Source organism: Periplaneta americana, chromosome 13 (assembly GCF_040183065.1).
Source record: "Periplaneta americana isolate PAMFEO1 chromosome 13, P.americana_PAMFEO1_priV1, whole genome shotgun sequence".
NCBI lineage: Eukaryota > Metazoa > Arthropoda > Insecta > Blattodea > Blattidae > Periplaneta > Periplaneta americana.
Genome location: NC_091129.1, coordinates 169,846,867 through 169,864,250, shown reverse-complemented (window position 1 = coordinate 169,864,250; position 17,384 = coordinate 169,846,867). Strand labels below are relative to the sequence as shown.

At 37.4% G+C, this 17,384-nt stretch overlaps 1 protein-coding gene across 2 annotated transcripts in view; it reads right to left on the bottom strand.

The window, feature by feature from the left end:
* The window catches only part of Ret (Ret oncogene), a 291,614-nt gene that overhangs the window by 116,297 nt on the left and 157,933 nt on the right, over window positions 1-17,384 (bottom strand). For both annotated transcript variants that reach the window (XM_069844593.1, XM_069844594.1), the window contains exons 2-3: window positions 11,868-12,050; window positions 7,024-7,127 (exon numbers count right to left, since the gene is read on the bottom strand). In XM_069844593.1, the coding sequence (XP_069700694.1) occupies window positions 7,024-7,127; window positions 11,868-12,050 (287 nt within the window). The remainder of the gene's footprint in view (window positions 1-7,023; window positions 7,128-11,867; window positions 12,051-17,384) is intronic.

The following is a 17,384-nucleotide window of genomic DNA, read 5'->3' as shown; positions in this document are numbered from 1 at the left end:
CTAAATATGCTGTCCTGGGTCCGTCTCAAAGAACAAAGAATTATTCACTCTCTCACGTTACTCTGCTATACTCTTCATAACTCTAATCCTAGCTATTTAGCTTCTCGTTTTCAACATTTGTCCTCATATCACACAATAGAAACTCGTTCACAACACCATATCACACTCTCCATTGCTTAACACAGAACATTCTTCTACTAACCACCGGTGTGGCTCAGTCGGTTAAGGCGCTTGCCTGCCGGTCTGAAGTTACGCTCGGGCGCGGGTTCGATCCTCGCTTGGGTTTTTTCTGAGGTTTACCCCAACCGTAAGGTGAATGTCAGGTAATCTATGGCGAATCCTCGATCTCATCTCACCAAATAGCATCTCGCGATCACCAACCTCATCGACGCTAAATAACCAAGTAGTTGATACAGCGTCGTTAAATAACCAACTAAAATTAAAAAAAATCCTTCTACTCTTTCTCTCACCGTCTCTGCAGCTTATCTCTGAAACTCTCTACCACAGAATGTCAGAGACTGTCGGACATTATCAAGTTTAAAAAAGAACTAAAATTGCACCTTTTCAATTCAGATTCCCTTCAATAACGAGCTCTTTACTCTGCGACAGTTCTGTAAATTATATATATATATATTTCATTATTTTTTTCACCTAAACTGCACTCTGTTTGTCACCACGTGAATTTATTATCTAAGTCTTTTTATTGTAGGTTTTATTTAAATTTAGTTTTTTTATTATTTTATTGCATTTCATTTATTGTATTCTTCCTTAAGTTTTCCCTATTAACTATTTGTACTAATTGAGTTGCTTATGGTATATTCCAATCTTCAGATCTGTATTTTGCTTTTTCTATTAGCCTGTGGTATTATTTTCATTTTGTGTAGTGTCAACTTTGTTGTATTATTTTCTGTAATATATCAATATTTTCCTTATTTCACTGGTTGTGTACTTTGTGACCTGGTAGAGAGAAAGAGAAGGCCCTACGGCCCTATCTCTGCCAGTATAAACAAATAAATAAACAAACAAATAGATGGATGGATGGATGGATGGATGGATGGATGGATCTTCAATATTAGTGAGATGAGTTCGAAGAAACGTAACATTTCGAGGTATTCTCTTCACACGCAGTGAAGGTAGAGCTCGGAACCACAGCACCTCTTTTTACCCAGCACCAGGAGTTAATCTGGACGTTCTGGCAACGAAAATATTCCTCTACCGTCCGTGATTGAACTCTTGACCTTCAGTGTGTGGCCCGTCGTTCTACCAACTGAGCTACACGCCCTGAAATGTCAGGCTGAATATGGAAATAGGTTGTCATATATAGTTACTGCTGTCGTTAGGTTGCTTTTTCTAAATATATTTATTTTTAGCTTTCTTTAGTATTTATTTATTTATTTATTTATTTATTTATTTAACCTGGTAGAGTTAAGGCCGTCAGGCCTTCTCTGCCCCTCTAACAGGGGATTACAACTATAATATGGAGAATAAAATTACAATTAGGATCTTTAGACTCAAGAAAATAATTATTCATTATTGTATCACCAGAAAAATATTGTTCACTTTGTGGATATTGCCCTCCAGCTAATGATCAGAGACATTTATGACTTCCAGATTGCTTGCAATTGGACACCATGGATCTGCTGTCGGGTGTAATGTTCAGTGTGCAAAGGGCAAAATATAGCAAAGATAATTTACAAGTATGTTTCATTCAGCTTGGATTTTAAAGCAACGCCCACTACGACTCGTCGTCATGGTAGCGGGAATATCAGAGATCACAGGGTTGACAAATGAAGAGCAATTTACAAGGAAAACGAATGAAGAGCTTGCCACGTGTAAGAAAATGAAGTCCATTAGCAGGTTTCGCCTTACTTCAAGTAATGTCAGTGACCGCCAGGTCTCGGAACGAACGCTGTACCCAAGATACACATTACACTTCCAACTCGTCTCGTATCCCATTTTCCTTCCTTCTTTAAATTTTAATTTATTTTATGTTTGTTACATTTCACTTATTTGTGCAACACTTTCTATCTTTGTAAGTTCTATGAACGAAAGACAACATTCTAAGATGCAGGAAACGTCCTGTCCGGTGATACAATGGACAATATTTTTAGTTGAGAACCGAAGTGCAACTTCCATTAGATCCCTTGGTCCCATTTAGTAGATTCTGTGACTGCAAAATATGTCTGTGTAATGAAGTAAGGCGAAGACAGTTTTTGTTTCCAAATCATCAGGATTTGCCGATTCAAATCATGTCACGGCGATAAGACACGTGTCACTGGGAAGTCCTTTGTATGTATTTTGTTAGAGAGCAGTTGTATTGATGAAATTCATATGAAATAAGATATTCTTAACAGAGAATGAGGGAACTGAGATTCTGATGACGACAGGATATTTCAGAAGACGCATACAAGAGGCTGCACGACACTAGTTGCTATTCGCTATGGAAGTCTGCAAGGCTATTTCACTTCCATACTGTATGCATATTTCTGTGAGTGTTTAATCATAATTTTATTATACAAATTTTATCTGTACTTACATCTATATAAAACTTCGTAAAACTTGTTCTAAGTCCTTACGCATGAAGGGTAAGTAGGAGAGGTGAACGAACTTGAAGGGGAAAGTTCGAGCGAACATGCCATATCTGCTTCCGCAAAGCGAACTTCGGTTATACAGGTTCGTTGAACTTGAATCGAACACAGTACCTGTAATGCATGACGTTAGTATGCACACTTTCTAACTAAACTCATCCAAATTGATCACAGTCAGCTGTAAGCGAAATTCCGAGAACACAGACCTGTCACAGACATAAACATCATTTTGTGTTAAGAACATCTTGTTGTGTGTTGACTTCATCAGCAAAACTTTCATAACACAGGAACTAACAAAATATTAACAAGGATTTTTACCTTAGTAATCATAACCATGGTGCTTCGGTATAAAACAAATGAAATGTGTTCTTTCAGATGGTATTAAAAATTATAGTACAGAGTGTTATGTGAAAATATTCTTGATGTTGTAAGTCGCAAAAATATTTTCTTTCCATAAAAATATTCCTTTCTAAATACAAGGTTTGGCGTGTCTGACAATCCAACATTCTCATGGGAGCTGATAAAGAGATTATTTTTCTTCCACAATATTAATAATGACGAAAAAATGCTTGTACAAATTTTGGCCACTCGAGCGCAATTACAAGGGCCGTAAAAATAAGTTTTCCTGGGGCCTTTTACAGAAAGAAAACACAATTTCATGGAAAGATTTATTGGGACAGATACAACAATTTGTTGAGATATTTTTCAACATATTCCCCACCGGAATTGAGACATTTGTCATATAGTGGGATCGACAGAGAAGTGCAGACTGCTGTCAAACGCTGGTTCCGATCCCAGGCGGCTGACTTCTGCGACACAAGGATACAAAAATTGATCCCATGGTATGACAAATGACTCAATTCCAGTGGGGGATATGTTGACAAATAGCACAACAATTGCTATATCTGTTTCAATAAATATTTCCATGCAATTGTGCTTTTTTCTGTAAACGGCCCCAGGGAAAACCATTTTCTGGATGGCTTCGTAATTGCGGTCGACTGTCCAAAATTTGTATAATTTCTTTTGACATTATTAACATGGTGGAAGAAAAAAATTTAACTTTTTTATCTGCTTCCATCAGAATGTTTGCTTGTTAGTCGCACGGATGTGAGTGGCGCGCGCATAGCATTGCGGCTGTCCCTGATAATCACCGGATCTACTTCCCCTTTCTCCCCTGTACTTCACGTCACAGCACAACCTTCCGTTTAGTTCACGTTCCAATACTTATATTACGTTGCAACTCCAAAGCCTGATTCACAGTATGACGTTTGGATTTTAACTAATAACTTTCAAACTAATGATAATCGGACTCCTGTCGATATGGCATTTAATGACCTGTACAATGATTCCTAAAGCGCGGGTCGTGAATCACGTTGTGAATTCTCAGTGAAGTATCAGTTAAACAACGATAATAATTACATACAAGCAACGCGAGTAACATCCACGACCTGCTCCTGTAAGCACATAATAAGTGTATTACATTATTGTCAACGTCGTATAATACCAGGCTTTGGCAACGAAATGAAAAAAATTGCAATATTTTTTTCCATTTACATTATTCGATGTTGATGATCTGTGGCCAATAGTGGGCTAAGAAAGAAACCGATAATTTCCCCTGGGTAGTCTCTCAAATGGAACTTTTCGGTCTTCGGAGTCTTTCTCTATGTGACGCACGGTTTTCGAAGAACAGGATGGACACACATGTCGGTATATAGGCACTACGAAAGGAAATACTTACTTACTTACTTACTTACTGGCTTTTAAGGAACCGGGAGGTTCATTGCCGCCCTCACATAAGCCCGCCATTGGTCCCTATCCTGAGCAAAATTAATCCATTCTCTATCATCATATCCCACCTCCCTCAAATCCATTTTAATATTATCTTCCCATCTACGTCTCGGCCTCCCTAAAGGTGCGAAAGGAAATACATTCTTTTTCATATTTTAATTAGTTTATTTGTAATTTTTAGTTTAGTATTTTAAGAATAGATTGATTTGTATTATTTATTTTCATTTTTTAATCAAAATTTGTCGAATATTTGTTTGTATGTACTATGGAATAATTATATTATTTTATTCTTTGTCTTTATACAAAGCCTAAATTGTTAAAAAATTTAATTTTAAATTATGATTTATTTAACGACGTTCGCAACTGCAGAGATTATATCAGCGTCGCCGGTGTGCCGGAATTTTGTCCCGCAGGAGTTCTTTTACATGCCAGTAAATCTACTGACATGAGCCTGTCATATTTAAACACACTTAAATGCCATCGACCTGGGCCGGGATCGAACCCGCAACCTCTAGCACAGAAGGCCAGCGCTATGCCGACTATGCTACCCAAGCCGACTAAATTATTAAATAATAGTTATTATTATTATTATTATTATTATTATTATTATTATTATTATTATTATTATTATTATTATATATTCAATGGCTGAGAACCAGACTGTTCCAAGTCCATTTTACTACTTTTTTTTTTTTTCAGGATAGCTATTTTAAGTTTCTGACTGTCAAAGCTGGACGTAAAACAGTTTGGCATAGCTCATAGCAATCTTATGGGGAGGATATTCACTACCTCGTAACTGCATTGTACAAGACAAAGGAACAACTTTTTATTCCTTACGAGATGTTATCAGCAGACTCATTTTGAAAATGTGCCTATACAGATTTCAACAGTCTGGAAGAATTTGACTGTGAGGTTTTGGAAGTAAGTCGACGATATGCAGACCAGGACATGGAACACATTGAAACACAAATCTCCTCTTTCTAACAGTTGGAAAACAGTTTGCATGTTCTGAGCAATTGCAATCTGTTGCAGGTCAGGACTGGCTGGCAGTGGTGAGAAGCATACAAAAATTTATTGTTTTGTAGTGCGTGGATTGTCATTGGATGGATCCAACGATTCAGGTCTTAAAATTCGTGACAATGGTAGGTCTATTATTACAGTAAATTTGAGAGTCTGTTATTTCTTCATATATCGCGCAACTTAGCATTGCTCATGTTTTAATAATACGCACAAGCCCTTCCCATAGACATGTCTAAAATCTTTGCCGAATAGTTTTTTTCTGTGTTTTATTGTTACTTAGTTTAATAATTACAGGACTTTGTTTCTTTTAATACTTAAACATATTCCAACGTTAGAATTTCGAAAAAAATAAGCGAAATAAATATCTGACCCACCAATATCGCTAAATAGATGTTTATGCATTCAAATATTCATCTCGTAACGGTGAAAGAGCGCTGTTAGATAACAAAATTATCATGGAATATAATTCAACAGAAAGCTGTTTCTCCTCCTTGCACACTGCATTATTTTATGAATCGAAGTTGGTAATTTATGAGTCACGAAGACGTGCGATCGGTAAGTCTAGTGGCTAGGGAGATAGCATGGAGTTGCAGGATGGAAACATCTTGAAATGTGACTGAATGACACGGTTCTATTGCGTGTATCTTATTGATGTAGTCTTATCGTTTGTCTGAGACCTCGCGGTAGTCGACTGCAGAAGCACGTGTCGTAGTCGTCTTCATACAGTTTTGTGGTTTGAGATGCAAAATTGTTTTAATTAACACATTTTGTTACGATGTCAGAAATCAATAAACATAAATAATGTCCTTTTGAAAACCATTATTCAGTAGATGCATATACTTTCAATGTTTCTTGTTATGACATTTATGAAGATTTTGTACCAAATTGCTAAAAGAAATCTCGACAAGTAATTCATTTTTAACTTTATTGATATTATTATGGTAAAGGGAAGACATTGCAACTGTTTTTTAAATCTAAATCCCAAGTAATAAATCACAATAAAATAAGCTGCTATTTACTAGATTGTTCTTACTTAAGTACAAAACTGTGGGAATAGTATGGCGTGGTGGGCATTTTCTTATGACCTCAAGGCTTGACGTCATCCTGTCCCTTATTCGCATTCTGAAAACTGGTAACCCTAGCCTCAGCCACCTCTGCATTCTCCTGCCCTATCAACTGTATTGAATACTTGCACTTATTATTCCATATTCCCGATGCAGTCGGCAGGTGGCGCTTTAACATAACAGAACACACCAGACATCATGTTCAGATTTTCAGCAGGGACAGAACAATGAACTGGCAGAATTAAATACAATACGAAGTAGGCCTATAGAAAAAGTCCACTTTGTCCCAATCCGTTAGATGCTGTTGAAGTAATGTAGACTATACTTCAACGTCACACAAAAGGACTTAGGTTTTTAATCACGTGACATTAAACAATTATCTCACTTTGTTTTATTCGCGAAAAAAAGAATGCTCTGCAATAAAAGGTTAAATCATGCTTCCCACTGAAGGAATCCACTTTCGAGACAAAATCCCCACTGTTGCTATAAAATAGAGTTCATATCGACGTTGTGGGGAACGAATTAGGTCTTTAATTATCATGCTGAAACAAGTGAAGACTGACCTGCGCGCTGATTTGGCCGCACTGGGTAGCCTCCGTGGGTGTGATGCGGACACTCATGAGGGGCTCCGCTGGTCCGGCTTTGACTCTGAAGATCACCTGGTGACCTGCAGTAAGGACAACCACAAGGGTCACAGCTTACAAATAGTTATCCTGTGTGCGAGGTTTTCATTTGTCGCCTCGCACCAACAGACGGAGTCTTCAATGCCGCATGTGAAAACGTCACAGACGAGGCATAGACCAGAGGCTCTCTGTTGGCAGTATACCTACGTCAGAGGCTGGGAAACAAACGGGTTCTCTTTAGATGATAAGAATATCCTCTGACGGCAATTTGTAAAGCACTACAATAACAGAAAGTACCATATTGCTGGATCGTTGTCATCTTAAAGGCAGCTTGACAACTATGAGATTTCCGATAATTGTGGAAAATTCATACGTCTGTCATCCTACAGCAGTTGTGATAACCATGAGAGTTTCAACAATTCTAGGACATTCTGGATGCAACATTCCACGTGTTCTTATCTTCTCTCGCAGACCAGTATATCATGTCAATCAGTTTTCTGTTCTGTTCTGTTCCTCGGTGCATCAAATGGTTAATTGCCGAATTTTGTTGTGCAGTGAATAAACTGTTACTACGTACGGTACTCTTACTGAAAGATAAAAAAGAAACGTAAAGGAGCGATCCTATGCAAAGGATGGCAGCAGCTCAGGCCTGGCTCTACACGAGTCGAACACAAGCATATCAGGACAGCGAGCCCATTCTCCAGTGCGTGATTTGTTTTGGAATTGCCCAATGGCTGTACGAAACCAACAGAGAACCTCTGAGGGCTCTGGCCTATGAAGTCTCCTACGAAGAGGATTATTTCAACAGCCTGGTCGGTTTCGAGAGGTCGTAGTGGTTGAAGATGAACCCACGAGTTATTATTATTATTTTTCGTAGTTTGAAGACTGGCATTTATTTTTTATTTTTCTGGTAGAGACTCAAGACCGTCCTTTATTTTCTTTTCTGCATTTTATTCTCGGGCACGCAAGAATAAGTTAAATTCATGAGCAGGGTACCGGACCCCTCTTACCGGGGCAATAGTACTAATCAATGAATAAAATATTTCGTCTCCGTTAGTTTTTCGGGTAGAGACTGATAAATGGACTTGTTTTGTTTTTTTTTTTTTTTTGTTTTTTGTTTTTTTTTTTTTTTTTCGGACCCGCAGCCTATACTGGATAAATAAGGTTGTCATTGACATTACATGAGCGAACTCACATGTGTGGAAGTTCGGCGTTACCTTGTCCTGTAACAGTTCATGACCCGTTGTGATGTAAGGCGGTCATGAAGTGTTATTGGGCAAGATTTATTCAGTTATAGGTGTAATAATAATAATAATAATAATAATAATAATACTCGTAACACAGTTGTGATGGTCATCATTATCACTCTTCCTTTGCATGAACTGATCGCTTCTGCACGTTCCTTGTCGTTTCTAACATACGGGACACTCTGCCAATACTGAAGATTTCCCAGTAGGTCCAGACGTCGCACAGCAAGAAACATTTTTCAAGATACATGACAGTGGCGGTGTGGGACATCGAAGAACAGCTATACCGATAGCACTGCGCAAACACAATTACACTCTGAAAGCGTTTTCACATCCACGAATGAGATTCAGAAACAGAGACGGGTGGATTTTAGTATATTTTAAAATATTGATTTATGTCTGTTGAAACTGGTAGACGCAGAACAAAAGGACAGTTTTAATATGCGCAGTATTCCAGAAACATTTATTTCAAGAAGAAAATTAATATACTGTATAATGTAAATCATAATACCTGCAAACTGCGTGACTTTTCTTCGTCCGTTTGTTTAGGTTAACAAAGCATAACGATTGAAGTATCTTTTGAATGTAAATTGTAAATACTTCCCAAACGCCAGTACAAACCCATGCAGTGCATTTCCATCTCCCGAGTTCGAACCCCTGGACGTCGCGGCGCTCTAATTGCAACCCTTCTACTGGGATAAAGTTGCTGTTTATTTATTTATTTAAATTTAAATATACAGAATAAAGAATATAATTACAAAACAAACAAGAGAAATAGAAATAAAATAATACAAGCAATATAAAAAGAAGATACAGTAGTATTAACAAAATTTGAGACCGAATGAGCAGCGCTCGTGCTCGGTCGCAGTTCAGATATAATATTAAAATAAAATAATAATAATAATAATAATAATAATAATAATAATAATAATAATAATAACTTAATAAATAAGTAAAATAAAATAGGAACTAAAATATAATTACAGCGGCAATGGAATTATATAATATAATATTAACACTAGAGAAGAATAATATCGCACGTGAAAAGTAGGACTAATATATATTTCAAAATTATAGAATACAAATATAATATAGGTTGATTAATTCATACACATAGGCTATAAATTTATTTAATCAAATTGAAGATATTAACACGTTTCTAATTTTCTTGTTATATGTTAGTGGGTTACATGTTAGAAGTTCTGGGCGTAATTTAGTTAAAGCATTGTACAACCGAGGGCCAAAATTAATGCTATGCTTTAGACCAGCAGATATGAGACATTTAGGTTCTACTAATGCTGAATTAATATTTCGTCTTGTGTCATAATTGTGTGTCTGTAATACAAACTTATTACGATTTGTATGATAAAATTTTAACAGCGCATACTTATAAATTTGTTCAATATTAAATACATTAAATTCAGAATAAATTAATTTAGTTGGATAATCGAAACGTTTCTTCAAACAAATTTTAATTATTCGTTTTTGTAGTAAATTTAACGGACTAAGATTAATTTTTGTACTTCCACCCCAAACAATTATGCCATGTTGAATGATAGACTGAATAATGGCCAAATAAACATTTCGTAGAACTCTAATGGGTAAGTAGCATCGAATATTAACGAATTTATAAATTCCTTAATTCCTTAGTTTTTTTATGGCATGAGAAATATTCTGCACACATCGAATGTTGGTATTCAGTTCCTCCGAATTCTGGAAAGTCAGTGGTAGTCGGGGAAGTTAAATTGGGTCATGGATAGGCATCGTTCTAATTATTGTTCAGAAGTCGGGGAACATGTTATGCTCTAATCTGCCGTAACCCAGGTTATAAAGCATTTCTTTTCAGGTGTGCGACGCAAGTGAATTCAAATAAATATGTACGGTCACTTTGTATGAATGCACTTGTACTTCTGCTTCGTTGTGCAATATTTTATAATTTATGTCAGGTTTTCATTCTTAAAGTTCGAGAAACAATACCATTATGACTAAGCAGCGTACGTTTTATAATTATCTTATTTTTAATCTCTTTCATAATGACTACCCCTAAAATCGGAGTCAAAACTTCTGGGGTGGCATAGTATTACTTTTTTCCGTCATGTTTTAACACTTTCCTGAAAAAACGGTTACTCGAGTCAACTTTCACTGTGTTGGCTTTTAGTAAAAACAGTTTTGTAATTTGCATGGAGTTAGTAAAATAAATATGAAAATAAAATTAAGAAGAATAATGAAAAATGAAAGCCGGAAATTGAAGTGAGCTAGGCCAGTCTAGGGATGGTGGAGGCTGGGTATCCCATTTTTATATCCAAAGCAGAGACCCGTTTTTCATTCAGGTGACTGGTTTGTCAGGGAACCTGAAATATTGGTCAGGGGAGGTCAGGGAACAGAGATTTTTTGCAAATTGTAGTGGACACCTGCAAATATCGCAAGCAAACAAAAAAAAAAAAAAAAAAAAAATTACAGGCTACGGCACATTTAATGAATACAGAAGAGAATCCAAAATTCATATGTTCAAAATTTGTAACTGAGTTACTTTCCTAACTTATTTATGAAAACGAAACTTGCGTCGTAGTAAAAGGGAAAATATCCATGTAGCGGAAGAGATCTATAAAATGCAGACAATTAAGATAAACCATTGGAAATTAACATTGTGTAACATACAAAATAAATTAAAAAAATAAATAAATCGAATCACATTGGAAACGAAGATATGCAAACAGAGTTTAACATTAACATAGAATATAAATTCTTGAGAAATGAAGATTATACGATGAGAATGCAACATATTATATACATAGGATCAATGAAAAATAAATAAATCAAACAAATGTTACATTGAATTTTTTGTTTAAATTTAATTTACTTTAACGTAACGGCAAAACATTATTAAAATATTGACATCTGATTGAAGACTATCATATTACAACATAACATAACAGATGTGAACATAATCCTTAGCATATTAACATAAAATTTAACAATTGTTTGTTGTTTAGTCAACTGTCCGAAGACAGGTCTGAACCTCACAAGTGATACCAACAAGGCACTACTTATGAGGCAATTACGCCAGGAGATAATGGGGTAGGGTGAATAGTTCCTTTTCCATTCCATTCCTGCTATCATCTTAAGAACGGAATCTGGAATGAGGACTGTTTTACAAAGAGCGCTGCAATTTGCAAGATTAAGTTTATTATTAAAAATAAAAGACGTGAGATCACACAATACAATAAATTATACGGCAGAAGTCAACATCTACAATATGCAAGAGCAATTAAAACTAACTAAATCAGATTCCACTCTAAACTAAGATATATGGCAGAATCCAACATACAGGCCTAGAACATTGAATATCAATTTAAACAAATTAAATTAGATCACATCGGAAAGGAATGTACACGATCAGAACTTATGATATAGGATAACATGCAAGATTAATAATGAGAATTCAGCGTGTACATGATACAATATAAACTGAGAGGAAGTACATCTGAGGAGAGTAACGATAACGGAAGACAAAGTAACTGTGACTGTGACTGTGACCTGGTCTGTGCAGCAGACGCAGCTCGCCCGTGCGGTTGTCCAGGCCGGCCCAGTCCGCGGCGTCCAGCGACAGTGTGGCGGCCTGCACGGGCAACGTGCGCACCACCAGCAGCGCCTGGGAGTGCGGCCAGCCCGCCGGCACCGCCACTTCCACATCCTTCAGCGGGGAGTACACGGCCAGCGCTGCAACCATTGAAATCAAGACGGCTGAAATTCAATTTCCCTTTTATCCTCATAATTATGACGGGTTGTTGTTCTACCTTGAGAACTATGTAGTATTGTATACTGTCAAGTATTTCGTTGAGATTTCGAGTATTAATGCTCCCAGCTTGGGTCACCACTCCTACGTACGTTGGGTACCTCAGCAGAAATCTCTTTGCGTACTTTTCCGTTGCTGAGGTCTTCACTCCCGCTACCTCGAGCTGGGTACACATTTCATTTCCCTAAGGAAGGGTTTCCTATCGGCCTGAAACCCCCAATGTCATCACTTCTCCGAAGACATAGGTTACCACAACCTTGGGTGTTGGGTAGGTTCTAGATTCACCAGGAGCAGGTTGAGAATTGGTGTTGGATGTAGAAGCTTTGGTTCACAATGACAATCGCAATGGCAATGGCAGTGGCATTATATAATAGGTACATACACCCCTTAGGATTCTCAATACGCAAAGAATTATTACACATTACACAGTGTTGAAGTTGATTTAAATATGTAAGTAGCTTAATATCAAAGACGGACATCTGTCGTGTCCATAGTTTTGATCCAGAGGCAATTTTTTAATTCACAGTATTCTTTGTAATATTTAACACAATTTATTTTGTAAATGTAGTGTTAGAGTTTGTAAATGGTTTCACTATAACTGGAAAGAGCATAAAAAATGTATAAAAAACACAGCTATCTAAATTTCGATTGAGGTCAGATGTCCGTCTTTGATATTAAGCTACTCAATAGCTTTCAAAAATTTAATTAAGTTTGAACGGAATAATAATAATAATAAATAATAATAATAATAATAGGCTATACAATAGTAATACAACCTTCGTAAAAGGTTTGTTTTAAAGACATTCCCATTAGAACCTTCGTTCGAAACTGTAAAAGAACAGAGCCTGATCAACCTTAGCAGTAGTCAGATCGCCGCTTGGTCGCCTAGTACTTCGTTGCTTGCGGTGCGACTCGGAGCATGGAACGCCCGGCGCCAGTCTTTTGTCCGCTGCTCTGTACAGTAAGCCGGATATTGAACATAACAAAACCTTTGAATTACATTAACGGTCGTTTTGCGTGCGTCTAAATCAGTGATAATGTGATGAATTTAATTATCTGATGAAAACACCAGCAAGATTGTCAGAACGGCGCGGCGGTCGTCATGGATACAACAGTCCACGCGACTGCAGAATCATTTAATTATTATAGCACGGTGTTAGCAACCCAATGAATTTTATTACTTGTAGAAAACGTGTCTCACGAATTCTATTCACAGCAAAAAAAGAAAACTCTACCATTTCTCTCCTAAGTGGAATATTGACTGGAAAAGTTGTGCAGTTGAAGACGTAACGTCAAATACTACTACAGGCTAGTGCCGCTGTGGACAACGTGTGGTTTGATATTCTCGTTCTTCGAGACAGTGATTAAACTTATTGAATTTCTCTCCATTGATAACAATATGTCCAATGCACGCATTTCATTAACCCTTTGGTTTTCTCGATACGTAACACAGTCCAGTTCCTTACGCAATCTTAAACGATTATATGGAAGCCCTCGGAACCTTGGCTACACTCCTACGATCTAATTTGGATTTCCCAGATTCAAGTAGCGGAGATCTGCAGAGATCATTAGGAGGCAGGCTCAGGTTCAGGCATCAATAAAATTGAAGTGAAAGCAAATTTGCCAACTAAACGATATTTTCGTAGAGAGACACTTCCCTTAATTTCTGGTATTTGAGGCGGTTGGGCTTCTTTAGCAGTAATCTATATCCGAAACCGTAATTGTACAGAGCCTATCTCAATACAGTTTTGAACTGTCGTTAGACGTTTGGGACATGTTTTAACGAATTATAGATGTCTTATATTTATTTATGCGAAGGAAATCGAGAAAAAATCCAATTTCTGTCATCCACACCACAACTATTAATAGCCTATCGATGATATTTGCTGAAGTGCATATTTTGTTACAATAAAAAGCACGAACATGTTTTGAGCTTAACAGAGACTGCAGTAGGCCTGTATGACTATCACACTTTGAGTATAACAACGTTCATCTGAGCTTCTTTCTATTGTCCTCTTAACTACATGTATTCCACGATGATACTGAATGTTTTATCTCGTACTCACAATTCTACAGCCGCGCACAGCTAGGTTTGTTTCGTGGAATGGGTTGAATAAAACTGGATAACGTAACAAAACTGCTGAATTAAATTTCCGGTTTGAAACGTCTTCCTGTCGCAAGTCCAAGCTTCATTATTTCTAATGGAAACTTGTCCTTTGTTAATTGAGTGGCGGGCGAGGTTCCTGAAATATAGGCAATCCGCACGCCAGCCCCAGCAGACTGCGACTCTGCCCCCATTTCCTTCTTGTCGCCAATTCGACTTCGATTGCCGTTTAGGACGACAAAAAGATATTTGAATTACGTTCACAGTCTGTGAAAGCGCAAGTGGCGTATTTTGAGCAGTGATGATCAGGCCTCGTCGTAAATGCCGCGGCCCTGTGGTAGATAGATAGCACGCGAGAGAAAGAAGGATCTCCGACAAAATTGATCGAAAACGCGTTCCTCACTGCACGAGTTGTCTGCCCTGCGGACAGGTCTGTCTAGGGCCGGCAGATTTCTGAAGACGACTTTTCGTGAGATCGCGGGAGCCTTTTGTAGACAAAATAAAAAGTATAACGTGTGAGGGCTAAACGGACACGTCTTGATACCTAGAAGTCTTACTCTTGTTGATTGACCAGCTATGTCGAATTTGATTTCCGGCCTCCGTTCGTTTGTCACGACTCGTTTTGTGAATTGTATGCTCTGACGAGCAGTTGGTTTTAATGTTGAGATTTTTGTATTAAGTCTCAGCATATCAAGTGTGGCGATGCTACAAAAAAATAAGAGATTTCGACGGAAATGCACGGCTCGATCATCCATAATATCAAAAAGTGGTTTTTACGCAGCCATCTGTCTGTGCAAAGCGATTTACTCCATATTTAAACCGTTGGACTTTGTGCTGCGCTTGATTAGGTTAGGACGGGGAAAGAGTGAAAGGATGCTTGAGCCTGGAAGGAGGATGTAGACAGCTTAAAGGTATTAAAGAGGATAAAAAGAAAATGCATGGTAATATCACAGTCTACTATATACAGTCACAAAGCGTGAGTTTTGAGGGTGCTAGAAACAATGGATTGTGCCGGCAATATTTTGCATTGCCTGTAATGAGGCGATATTAGCGATCCTAGTGGTGAGCAACTATCTAATGTTTGCATATTTACTACCTATTGAGCTTCGTGACTGTATATACTAGACTGTGATATAATGTTAGTACAACAGAGATAGAACAGAACATAAATAGAGAAGCAAATGCTATTTCAATCGATGATGACTATGATATGCTGCTGTTGCAGAGCAAAGACAAACAAGGCTTGAGCTGTTGTAACTTAGAAACTACTTCAGGCAGGAACTGAACTAAGCACCACCAGGTTGCTATAAAACACAAGAAAAGAGTTAATAAAGTTGTTTGTCTAAGGGTATAAAGCTTAGAAAAATAATTATTAATGTGAAGAATGTTCACGCGAAATATTATTTCTTAGAATTTCTTTTTATTTCTGGTTTCAGCTTAAAAATAGCAGGGGGCAGGTAGCCACAGATTATGTCTCTTTATTCCACCCTTGCTCCGTTTTGATACAGCTCGGGTTATTCTAAGCAGGAATATTTTAAAAAGATGGCGAAATGTCGAACCTAGCTGGTTTTATGCGTACAAATAAAACAGGTGCAAGGCAATAGACGATCGCCATTGTAGACGATATCAATTACACAAATCATATTCATGACGCTGCGTCTTGTTTACGTGGAAACTCCGCCTGTATTATAGGCAAGCCGCTTCCCAGAAGTCGCATTAATTCAGTATTAACCTTTCTAATCCTCCCAGAAACTATCATTTACGACTTTAGATACGCCCTCAAAGTTCCTAGAAACTTCGCGTAGTGAAACAAATGACGGTTTCGTGACAGCGCAGCACAGTCACTGAATCAGGCTCACCTAGTTTTGTTAACGCTCTTCGATTGTTATTCGCAATGTGCTGTAATTTATCTTTAAACCAATCCATTAAATCGACGGATTTTATTGTAGACATCCTGGTAATCATCCCACCACTTTAACGGAAGTTACCAAATGGCACTGCGTACATTATTTTTACGTAGATGTGTAGTTGTAGAGATACAAACATTTCGCGAAACGGCGAATATAACATTTTATATGAAATTCGCAATTTGAAATAAATTCGAGGAAGATCTCCATGAACCTTGCGTTAGTAATAACGAATGTCTGTATTCATGTAATTATAGTTTATTACTTATTTTATTCTAAGTAAATGACTTGCATTTGCAGTTAATGTAAAATTGTACAGTCTAATTCCTTATTCAACCGAACGAAGTGTGTAGTTAAAATGCCATCTCTGTGCGTTTTAAAAGACACTGAAACCATGTTGTTGTTGTTTAGTCAACTGTCCGAAGACAGGTCTGAACCTCACAAGTGGTACGAAAAAGGCACCACATGCGAAGCAACTAAGCCAGGAGATAATGCGGTAGGGTGGCAGTTCCTTTCCGACTAGCTACATATTACACTAGTCAGACTTCAGATGCATACAAACAATTGTTCTTCCTCCGACACATATCGTCAAGTGAGATGTACTGCCTGGTAATAGATGTACTTATCAGCCAGAACCTCAATCAGAGGATGAAACCAAATTATAGGCCTACATCGAGAAAACCCACGTGTGAATCAATTTCACTTCAAATAAAATCAGATACTGTGTCCAGACTTTGAGTATAACAACGTCCAGCTCTGGCGCCTCCAAATGCTAAGATATTCATTGTCGAAAAATAATCTACACATTTTGCCTGGAGCTGTATTAGGGAAAAGCTTGTGCAGCTGTGGATTGGGATTTGGTTGGCAGCGTGGTGACCGAGGGAAGCAAGGAACTGGGCAGGCGGGAATTCGGAGGGTAAAGCACAGTAAATAATGTTTCATGAAACTGCTAATATTTATTTATATGTTTATTTATTTATTTATTTATTTATTTATGCATTCGTTCATACATGCATTTTGAAATGGTCCTTAAGGAGCTATTGCTTTACCTAGGGCAGTACATATAAATGAATAGGTTATTGTTGAAAGGAACTAAGTCCAGTTTTTAAAGTTTTGAGATAATCGAAAAAAATTGTTTTGTGGATAATCTATCGAAGATTAAACCAACATATATTAAACACACAAAAAATATGTGTACAATATATGATAGTTTAATCTTCGATAGATTATCCACAAAACAGTATTTT